This window comes from Raphanus sativus, mitochondrion (assembly GCF_000801105.2).
Source record: "Raphanus sativus mitochondrion, complete genome".
NCBI lineage: Eukaryota > Viridiplantae > Streptophyta > Magnoliopsida > Brassicales > Brassicaceae > Raphanus > Raphanus sativus.
Genome location: NC_018551.1, coordinates 190,847 through 202,697, shown reverse-complemented (window position 1 = coordinate 202,697; position 11,851 = coordinate 190,847). Strand labels below are relative to the sequence as shown.

At 44.5% G+C, this 11,851-nt stretch overlaps 1 protein-coding gene across 1 annotated transcript.

Moving 5' to 3' along the window:
• Positions 1-189: 189 nt before the first annotated feature.
• Positions 190-762, top strand: nad2 (NADH dehydrogenase subunit 2; one part of a trans-spliced gene, as the record gives it). Coding sequence (YP_006666002.1) covers positions 190-762 — 573 coding nt within the window.
• Positions 763-2,477: 1,715 nt separating this feature from the next.
• Positions 2,478-2,665, top strand: nad2 (NADH dehydrogenase subunit 2; one part of a trans-spliced gene, as the record gives it). Coding sequence (YP_006666002.1) covers positions 2,478-2,665 — 188 coding nt within the window.
• Between the last annotated feature and the right edge of the window lie 9,186 nt (positions 2,666-11,851).

Genomic DNA, 11,851 nt, shown 5'->3' with positions numbered 1-11,851 from the left:
CAGGAACAGCCGTCTGATGGAAAAAAACTTTCACGTTCGGTTCAGAGAGCACTTTTTTCGTTGAGAATTCCTCGTTCCCTTTCGTGTGAATTCCCCAGTGGCGAATTTCAAACTTGTGGGTCTATTCAATCTTTCGAGCCCCGAAGAAAACCCCCTCCCCCTCGGACTCCATATTCCTTTTGACTCTATATATGTGGGCACCAGATATCTATGAGGGTTCACCCACCCCGGTTACAGCATTCCTTTCTATTGCGCCTAAAATCTCTATTTCTGCTAATATTTTACGTGTTTCTATTTATGGTTCCTATGGAGCTACATTGCAACAAATCTTCTTTTTCTGCAGCATTGCTTCTATGATCTTAGGAGCACTGGCCGCCATGGCCCAAACGAAAGTCAAAAGACCTCTAGCTCATAGTTCAATTGGACATGTAGGTTATATTCGTACTGGTTTCTCATGTGGAACCATAGAAGGAATTCAATCACTACTAATTGGTATCTTTATTTATGCATTAATGACGATGGATGCATTCGCCATAGTTTCAGCATTACGGCAAACCCGTGTCAAATATATAGCGGATTTGGGCGCTCTAGCCAAAACGAATCCTATTTCGGCTATTACCTTCTCCATTACTATGTTCTCATACGCAGGAATACCCCCGTTAGCCGGCTTTTGTAGCAAATTCTATTTGTTCTTCGCCGCTTTGGGTTGTGGGGCTTACTTCCTAGCCCCAGTGGGAGTAGTGACTAGCGTTATAGGTCGTTGGGCGGCCGGAAGGTTGCCACGAATAAGTCAGTTTGGAGGACCGAAGGCAGTTCTCCGTGCACCGGACACGTAGCTTACCGAATCAGTTGCGACACCGATGGGAATGCATGCTACGAAAGATAGGGTCGAGTCTGATACATCAACCGTCTACTCAATATCCTTAGTAGAGTCCACAATCACTACACGAGATGAACCTTGGTTTGGTGAATTGAAGTTCGCCTTAGGTGTAATAGGACTCCCAGTTACTGCGCGCGATCGTATACTGAGGTGCTCCCCGCCGGTTGTTGGAACGACGCGAGCCGGGACGGGCCTGGATTCAGAAAGATGAAGGGCCCAAAAGTATAAATAGGGGGTTACAAATTCCCCATCTCATTGGGGGCGGAAAACGAATCGACATCTCGATGTGATACAGCCTTTTCTTTTTTAGTTGGGAAAGAACGGCGAAGTCCATCCGAACCGAACCGTCCAATGAAGAATAAGAGGAGAGCAAAGCGCCAATGGCGCGCGAAGCGCATGCGGAGCAGGCACGAAGAAAAATCAGTGTGGAGGAGAAGCAGCCGAGCTCATTCCCTTCGCATCCTGGGCCCAAAGCAGTGCAGTCTTTCCTGGCCAAATCAAGGATTTGGGGCTTCTTGCTACGCTACTTAACTATATAAATCCTTTAGTAATATATAAATGGAAAGATAGATCCATCCATCTATCCTATCCGATTTCCATTTTGATATCTAAAAAAGAATCGATTTCATTCAACGTTTGATTCAAAGAACTGCGCTTAGCCCCCCCGCTCATGAAACGGCTCTGCTGCAATGGATGGCAGAGGGTCCGTAGTACCCAAAGCACTGGAGTGATCCAGTATAGGGAAGGGGCCTAGAAGTGCCTACTACTACACCATACTACACTTGGCTCTACACATTTACCGAGCTAACCCCTGTTCAGTGCCTGGCAGAGCTAAGGGGCTTCAATCCTTATTCCTTATCCCCATCTTCGCCCAGGCTAACGGGGCCTTACTTATTCAGGGGGGAGCCTCGAGAAGCACTGTTGAGAAGAAGATCCTAGGCCCCTCTTCATTCTCTACAGGGTTTCTTTCTTCAATATATATAGGTGACAACGAGCGAGGCAGAGATGGAAGAGATCAAAGACGAGAATAAGAAGCCAGTAAACTTCCTTTTTGATCATTTTGTTTGATAGAGGGGGATAGAAAAAATGGACAAAACTGACTCGCATTTCTCATCGAACAAATACGAAAAAGAATCATATTGAAAACTGAAACCTCACCTCTCCTCTCGTTTCACTCTCGAGGAACGCCTTACAGTCGAGCTCCTTTGTCACTCCGTGCCTCTCGCAACAAGTGCTCGAGTCATGACTCCGAGGAACGCCTTTTCAGTCGAGTTGCTAAAGCACCTCTCGCTACGCTCGAGATCTTTGAACCTTTCAGTCGAGATCTTTGAACCTTTTAGTCGAGTGTCTTCGGCCCTCTCCCACCAAGGATAAGGTCTCATTAATTAGTTGATGAGGGGTCGAGTTACTGCGTTCCTAACCCAACTCCCTCCTTCTCCGAGCTTTGTATTATAAGTGATCCGAACCTGCCCGGAGTGAGCCTCCCATAGAGGCAAGTTGGTGAGCCGTATGATGGGCAACTATCTCCTGCGGTTTGGAGAGGACTCAGCTGTTAGTTAGTATCCCCTTGGTTTCGGGGTGGACCCTTTCACTCTATTTTATTATATACGCTTAGTGAAAAGAATGTTTTTTGATACACCTAGGACATGGATTCTATATGAACCAATGGATCGTAATAAGTCGTTACTACTAGCAATGACTTCCTTTTTCATTACTTCATCCTTGCTATACCCCTCTCCTTTGTTCTCAGTTACTCATCAAATGGCACTCAGTTCATATCTTTAAGTTCGATCATTGACAAGGTTCAAAGAAAGGGTGGGCCGTCGGTTTGAATCCAATATTATGCACTTTTTTTTTTCAAAAATACGGAATTCACAACTAGAAAGGGAAAGGTTTCCGCTCCCCGCCATCAACGGTAATCAATTCTGAAAGAGTAAGCTCACCGCTTTCTCGCTCACTCTTTTTTCTTTCCCTTTGGCTGACCTCGCTTGACGGAAGCCTGCTTATTTAGCGATACAACAAAAGAAAGCGGCGGGAATAGAAAATGTAGCCCCTATCTCTTAAAAAGAAGAGGTCCAACGAAATGATACTGATAAAGGAGAGTAGAAGGTTCCACGAGTTATTTAAACCTCTCCTTACAGTCGAGTTATTCCGGCTTGATAGTATGAGAAGAGTTTGCACTGAAACTCTTTCTAGAGCAGATACCGGAGATAATCAAGAAACTAACTCCTCAAACAAGGAGTAGCCCAACCAGTTGTTCCGATTGACAGCATTGATTCCCTTATTCTTTCGACACCCGCGACTACTGCTACTACTCCTATTTCTGCAGATACCTTATTGCCTTGTTCTCTTGATGAAACTCTTCCTGCAACAAACAGCCATAAATAACATGTATTCTATTGTTGGCCTTTCTTTACCTGATGGATGAGCCATGCAGTGTCTGACTCCTGCTGATCTGAGGCGGGGTGGGCATGGCTTGTTCATCTATATTGCCCAGTATGGTAGAGAGAATCTTCATCGGTAGGTTCCCCAACCTTCAAAAGAAAGGACATGCACTTACTTAACTTAAGGAGACCTGCTTAGGTAAATTAGTGGGACCAGAGCTTCCACTGTATGGGTCATAGTTCTGCAGTACGCTCCTGCACGCCGATTCCCCAGAGTTGTATAGCTATAGAACTCAAATCCTGCTTTGAAGGTTCCCCTTCGAGCATGGGTATCATCATGTGGTGAAGAGACTTCTATTGATAGATTATATAGATTATCCGAGGAGCCCTTACTTAACTTCGCCCTTATCCCCTATCGTATCGTGGTGTCCCCACCAGGCCGCCTCTCTCTTTGGTTTCGCCATTGGCTCTCCTTTCGTCCCCCCGAGCGCCTTGTTGAATTGAATGAATAAAGAGTTCACTAAGGATCTTCGCCCCTGAACGTAGCTAGTAGCTTTAGAAGTTAGATCTAGAGGTTGGAGTTGGAGTCGAGCTAGGATGAAACTTTTTCCACTGGGACCCATCTGGCTATCCAACTGGAATCGGACCTATCAGAGTAGTCTATCCCATTTTTGAAAAGAATTCCTTTCATTTCTTTTCAGCAGGAGCGCAGCGCTTTGGTGTACACCTGTCCCTTTTCCTTTTCTTTTCAGCCTGCCTGGAGGAACCCCTTTCACTCTCTCAGATGTGTTATACGTAGATTGATGAGGTGGGTTGGTCCTATTAAGTCTACTACTGTTGTGTTCCGATCCTTTCTGTGAGAACTTGTGACCGCAGTTTTCATCGACTTTCTCTCTACCTTCTTGATCTTTGCACCACAAGTTCGCAGACAAGCCGCATTGTGAACTCACTCTTGCGAGTAATGCTAGAATTATTATTATATAAGATCATACTTGGTCGGGAATCTTTTGTTATTTTTTTACATTACTAGGAAAACGGACTAGCTCAATGGATAATCCGATTCAATCCAACCTTCCAGCTTTCTATCTCACTCTCGCAGAAGGTCATGGGCGATACCGCACTGCAAACTTTCTATATCTCTGTCTCCGGCTAGTTAGAATTATCTCTTTCATCCGACGTAAAAATAAGCTAACTCACTCTTTTCTTTCTCGAAAATCGGATGGAATTGCTTCGCACTACTAGTCGTCTATAATTCAAAAGGTCTCCGTCTTCCTGTACATCTCACTATACCTGTAGGAAGCCAATGGGAATGGGTTCTAACCTAAGAAGAGTGGTGCCATTACTAGAAGAGGGATTGATCGTCTGTCCTGCTTGCCTCTGTTATCTACACGATAAAATGTACTAGTTATAAAGGACGAAAGGGCTTTCACTACCTCTCACTACTATTTCTCTTACCCGGAAAAGGCCTCCCATCTAGTTCTTTCATACCCATTAAAAGCCGGTGCTCAAAGGAGAAGGAAGACTGGGGCTGCTGCAAGTTGATAGATTCCCCACCCCAGATCTTTCTTCCCAATCAAGCGCACCTGGGAAGAAAGGGAAACTGATTGAGGCAGTTGTGAGAGATGATAAGGAAGAGGAGCAAGTTGTTGTGAGGAAGGATAAAGGGAAGGAAGCAAGTAGTAGTGGATAAGCCATCATTAGAGACCATAAGAGAAGAGCCGGAGAAGGGAGAGATGGCTATGTCTATCCCATCCCTCACCCCGCAGCTCAAACTCCGCATCCTGCCAGATCCAGCTACGGACTTACTAGAGCTACTACGCATCCTAGAATTGGGGGAAGGAAAAAACAAACCTAAAAGAGGGCATAAAAGACTGTCTGAATCTTCCTAAAGTCAAAGTAGCAGAAGACATGAAAGTCACTAAAGAGCGCTTTCAAACAAAGTCACTAAAGAGCGCTTTCAAACTATGAAATGTGGGCATAGAAAGTTTTCGGGTACCACAGTGAGACAGTGATCCCTACGCCCTGAAAAAACTGCCCGAGGACCCACCTATGCTACTACCAAGCCCACTGCTGCCAAGCAAGGGATGGCAATAACTAAAACTTCGATACCTAAATTGATTCACCCAAAGACTTAAGACCGAACCAATCTCATTCTTTTCTTCATTACTGCAACGCGCCAACCGAAGCAGAAAGCTACCGCTCCTACTTAATGCTTTATCTATGATTTACTTGAAATTCAAAAGATCTCAGTGATTTATTACATCGCTTGCTATGCGACTATAATTAGTTGATAGCGGAACTCAGCTGGGACAGCAGATATGAAAAAGAAAGAAGCGACGTACTCCTACCTAAACTTCTCTTGCTTTTAGGATCGGACCATAAAGAAGCATCAGATTCCAGTCTCGTAGTCAATGAACTATCTAATCTAAGCGTAAGTCAATGAACTATCTAAGCGTATTAAGAAGAAAGAGCCTTTTGCTCACCTCGGTTTTCTACCTTCTTCTTTTCCCACTCTGAAGCAGACGAAGCGAGCTGGAACGTACAAGGAAAGAGAAGCGAGATGGTACCCTCCTATTGAATCTACTTATGGATCAAAGTCAGATGCGGTTGATGGCTGGTCGAGCATCAAGAGGTCCATTAGCGGATGGAAAGAATGCTTAGCGACACAGCAGATACTAATGAGAAGGCATTGAAGGAAGTTCGTTTTTTTAGGCTTTCAGGGTTTAGTTAAGACTTTGCCGTCTTTTCCTCTCGCTTCGTAAAAAGTCTGTAATACTAAGATTAATGAGATTTTCCGTTTCCCAGTCGACTATGTGAACAGCACAAAGCAAAGTTTGACCCTTTAGTGTCCAATGATATCAATGCTTTCTGTTTCAAACAGGAGGGAAGCTTTATGGTTTCGTAGCTTCTACTTTTTCTTCTACTTTAGGGTTTGATAGAATCGTCCGCTATTACAGACTTTGATTATCTGTGGGGCAGTGCGTTAGACGAAGGAAGTAGCATCTAATCTAAGGAAGATGAAGACCGGATATTCAAAGGAATATTTGACAAAGCAGAAGCATTACAAGCATACATAAAATAGGAAGCCTACACACACCGTAGACCAGCCACACACCATTAAAAAGGAAACTAAGAACATAGTACATAAACCAAAGACATAGAGCAAGCATACAAGACTTTGGGTCGACGGACTCCTTATTTTCCATTTTAGCGATATAGGAAGTTGGCGGACTCTTCTATTCTAGTCTCCCCGGCGACCGTGGGTGACAGCCTGTATTATTAGGCCTTCCTGCTCCTTCAGGAGAAAAGAAATCCTGTGTTTCAGACCGCGAATGCGGTCCCGTAAAAGTTGCATCCTTCTGCCCACGACCTCCGGATCGAGAGCAGGCGGATGCTCCCAGAACAGACCAAGCATTTGCTCACATTGGAGCTTTTCGTTTTCCACGGTTTGTATTTCTTGTTGAATGCTCGCCAGTCTGTTCGCGATATCCATGTCTACTCACTTTCTTGCCGACTTCTAAGTGCCCTCTTTGCCAAATAGAGACTGAAAGAAGCTTCTATTTATAGGCAGGCCCTAAACCCTTTCTTATTAGTCATAATTCTTGTCTTAGTTCCGTAACATGGTTCAACCCCGGCTTTTCATGAATATGGAACCCCCTTAACTAGATTTTAGTGCGCTGAAGAATTCTCCCCTGGATAAAGGCCCCGCCCCTCAAAATCAAAGAGTCCTTTTTGGCGGGTATTGCCACGCGGCTTAATTACGACCACTCCCTCGGGAATAAGAGGCAATAATAGAACGCACTGTATAGAGTACTCCCCCGCTTTTCTCGGGTTTCCAAAGGCCCGTCACTCCTTACTCGACAGCTCAAAGCTGACCAGAGTCCTCGTTTACCCTACGTGCACTATTTAGCTCTGCCTACTCAGATCACGCTTTTATTTGTCTATTTTTTATTGGCTGATTCCCAGGTAACTGACTTCGGCCAATCCTTACTCGACAGCTCCGTCCTTTGGTGAGCACCGAAGCTAGCTCTCTTGAATTTCCCCGGAAAGACGGAACCTTTCCAGCTCACTCTGTCAGTCCACTAAGACGCGTATAGAGTAAATGAGCACAATCACTTTTTCAGTACAATAAGTCCCCTTCTCCACACTTTTGTTTTTGGGCTTTCTTGGATTCGTTTCCCCAGTAATTCCATTTTGGACTCGGGCGTGGGCTTTTCCATTGGGCTCAGTATCATAATTATCCCAAAAGCCCCCTCTCCTCTTCCTGCTTGTCAATGGGCTTAGATGGATCAAAGCATTAGATAGAATGCTAAGTCCAATTCCTCAATATTCTTCTTCTTCAGTGGCCCAAGCAAGATCATCTATCAGAGAGGATAGGGTCCAAGGTAATTTATTACTCTTTTAAAAGAGGGAACTCGAGCATTTATTGCGAGAGGTACTGACGTAACTCGACTAAAAGGAGAGGAAAGCTTTCACTGCCGGGTATCTCCTCCGATCGTACTTCAAAGATCAGCTTTGACATAGTCTGTACCACTGGGACTCTCACTAAGAAAGTCTGATGAGCCCTATCTCAAGAATTGCCAGGTATTTCATGCAACTCAATTCTAGTGTTCATCCACTAAACTTCTCAACGGGACAAAGATGAGATGATTGGAATCAAAATGTGATAGCATTTTACGGAGCAAGAGGCAAGGAAAGGTATGCTAGTTAGCTAGGCTAGCGCTCATTCCTTCTTTCGAAACCAAGTCGTAGTGACGAAAGGAAGGCAGACGCGCAGGTCAGATCAGCCCGCCGCTTATTTATCTCGTAGTTCCACTTTAAGATCGTGGAGCAACACCAAAAGAAGTGAGCTTTTAGGGTTAGGAAGCGAGAAGAAGAGTGAAGGTCGCCCCTATAAAGTATGTTCAAAGAATGGCTTGAGTGAAAGCTGGAGTGGCACAAGACAGATTGAAAGCTAAGGGAAGGGAGGTTTGCAAGGAGGTATACTGGCAGAGCAGGAAGATAGGCAAAGGAGAATCGGCCCGATGCCTACACCTATTGAAAGGGGCGACGGCTCAGATGAAGCGAGCCTATCTTGTTTAGTAAGGGAGGCAGTCTAAAGCGATCTGCTCTTCTTCTTCCTCCACTGGAACTATTACTGAAGAAGGAAGGCTTGATGCTAGTCGTATTACATCTCCAGCAACTAAAGAAAGAGCTAGAACTGCAACTGCACCTATAGAATCAACTTCAGATGGAAAGGTTTGAAAGAAAGCAGCTAGGAGTGGTTCATAATCCGATCCCTTTGAGTGGAAGTAATTATCGCTGGTTCCATCCCGGGAGTGCCCTATAAGCATGAGTTGCCCTCGATAAAGAGAAGGGGCTAGGCTTGCAGACCTTCTGCCAGTAAGCGAGTGGGAGATGCGCGGAATAGTGTGCTGAACCAAGGCAGACTTCGAATACTTCCTCGATACCCAGAAAAAGTAGCAAACTATAGCAAAGTATCAGATTTACGGTTGCTTCGCTAGTCCTTGGAAAACGGATGTCGCTGATCTGCGTTTAATCGCGTTTAAAAACTGGTTTAAGGTTTAGGACCTCGGAAATAAAGTGGTTGAAAGTGTTGGTACCTCGGAAAACAGAATAGCTCACCCAACTTTCAGGAGATTACTGAACTAAGCGGAGAATTACCCGTGAACTTACTATAGGATTCGTATGCATTCCTCAGATTAGACAACAGCCCTGCTTATCTCAGATGTCTGATTTCTTCCTTTAAGCCATCCATATGCTGCAGAACTCCTAAGATTCCTTCTTCAAAAGGGTTGCTTCGCTAGTCCAGCACCATATTAATAACTGAGAGAGATAAGATACCTTGCAGATTTAGGATTTGTCACATATCAGATACGTACCAAACGGAGTCTATGGCCTTTCTTCTGTTAAGAACTCCCGTTCCTTAGATATGAGATCGGAATTGGAAATAGGACTTTTCGCATGACCCTAGCATTTGACTCCCAAGCACACCCCAGCACAGATAAGCCATACCTCATCACAAAGATACCAAGATAGATTAACCACAATCGTTGAGGCCTTCGCCTTGCAACTTACTAAAGTCATCTCTGTGCTACAGAAAATCACTTCTCCTTAAGTCCCTAGCGAAGCAACCTAGCGAAGCAAGCTAGTTGACCTTTGCCTTGCAACTACATCTCTGTGTTACAGAAAACTTCGAAAGACAGATGACCTGTTAAAGTGTGAAGTCTACACCCCCGAATGCTCACTCGATATCAGGGTGACTAATCAACACTCACAGTACATGGGTTAGGTCCTACTCTAGCGAAGCAACCAGTTGACCTATAAACCCTGACAGAGAAGGACCTCTCATTAGGTCCAACATCGTACATCGGTTGATCTTCTGCCTGAGAGAGACCCCGCATTAGGTCATAACTGTACCGTTAGGGGTACGACAGAAACCAGTTCAATCGATCCGTACTCTACTATACTCTAGGAACAGTACTCGAGGGACATGGACATGGCGAAGTTCCATCTGAAGAGAAGCGGAGAGCCCAATCATGCTTCAATCTGCAAGAGGTCTCTTATGAAATAGATAGCTACTCTAATTTCGGAGTGTGCTCATGTTGGGTAGGTAGCAGGGCCAGACAATCCCTTGACTTTCGTGTGTGCGTACTATGCTGCTAGTCATGTTACTGCCAACTCAAAGATCAAAACTAGAAACCAACTTCACAGGAATGAAGCTAACATAGATAACTAGCCTTGCTTTGGAATCCCATCTGAAATGACAGAATTCTTCGTTTAATCGAAAAAGCTGAACTCCTAAGATTCCTCACCTTAAAAGAAAGCGGAAAGCCCTATTCTGAAAGGATAGCTGGCTCAGAGATGAAAGAAAGGTGATTAAACGCACAAAATAGGCCTATTAGAAAGGTTTATACTGTTTCGTCAATCCCAAATCAAAGAGGTATCTAAGCTTGAACAATCGGGAGTTGAGCTCGTCCTCTTCTTAAGATCTCTACCTTAGGAGTTTTGTTCGATCGATTAAACAGCACAGCAATGAAAAGTAGTAGTTGCCATGGATGTCACGGATGATAGATGTACTGGGAGTAGCTACTACCCACCACGGTAGACTAGAGTTCTCCTTTCGAAGAGGAAGACCTAATTCCTTAGCTAACACCTTCCCTTAACTCTTAACTCTGAGCTTCTAGAGTAAGGATATTCCTCGTTTCGAATAATACTCGAGCTGGGTTAAGCAAGGCAAGGAACCTGACCGATCAACTGCTGAGGAGATGTAGTGCAGCACACCGTCGCCTACTTTGTCTGACAAGCTCACAAGGAAGTAACCTGAAAAGTGGTATTGGATGCTATAGGCCTTTCTGTGCTATATCCGAGGTACTGAGACCTTACCCACCCTCGAAACGTGGGATTCGCACTAAGCAACTGAAAAGGTTTCTCCAAAGCCGGTAAATTCAAAAGTTGACTCCAACAGGGATCTCACCTCCTCCACTTTTTAGAGGTAATAGGCGGACTCTTACCCAACATTCCCAGCTTAGAAATACAGCTTTTCTTTTCCTATCGAAGCAAGTTCTCTGTACAGCACACTGTTGCTTTTTCTGTGCTCTAGTAACGAAGGTCAGGACTTCTCGCTTTTAGCAGTCTTCCGAAATGTTGCTGCGCTTCATGAAGGGATGTCGAAAAAGTGGTTAGTCTTAATCCTTCTCTGCTTTTTTTTACTTCCGTTTGATATCTCCGAGTTTTACGAACTGGATTCCCGGGTAGCAGAATGTCAATATAAAGAAGATAGTACGTATCCGCCACTAGCAAAATTCCTAATATAGAAGTACTCTTAGCTTTCACAGTAGTGTGCTTGTGCTGGCTTTCCACCTTTAAGAGCTTTCCATCTTTAAGATTGCTCCGCTAGGGCTTTCCACCTTTCATAGGCTTTCCGCCTTCTTTTCGCTGGGATTCATCCTGTTGACGGAAATTTCTTTCTTTCTCTTACACCTCTTACACGCAGGCACCCATGCAATAGATAGTAGCAGTTCTCCTCTCCTAGGTTTAGTAAAGTGCCATAGGCCGATCAACAGCTTTTAATAGCACACTCCTAGCGAAGCAATTTTGGTTGACTACAAGTAGTAGGTGGCGGGTCAACTTTCGAAAGTAAACAGGTTTCGATCGGTGTGCTCCCTTACTTTATTCTAATTCATGAGGACCTAAGGAAGGATAAGAGAAATCTAGGTATTCAGTTCTTTACCTTTGATTAGCACACCGAGGTAATATCATATTGATCATATTGATAGTATGCCCTTTTTCAGTGCTAGTTTCCGAGTTGTCTCTATCGAGCTGTAGTTGTTCAGGGAACGCCTTTGAAGAAAGAATACTAAGGCCTTTCCTTAAGCTTCCTTTCAGATATTGTTCCGAGTAACATAGTTCACTCTCAGCAGCACACACTAGTGGAATTCTTTTCTAGCGAAGCAAGCCCGCCTGGTGTGATTAACTCCCTAGCAGTCACTACTGAGCAGCACAGAAGCGTAGTGTGCTGTAGCAGAGTGTGCTATGAAGAAGAAGATTAGGCTTAGGTAAAGGATGAACAAGCCAATGATGGTAC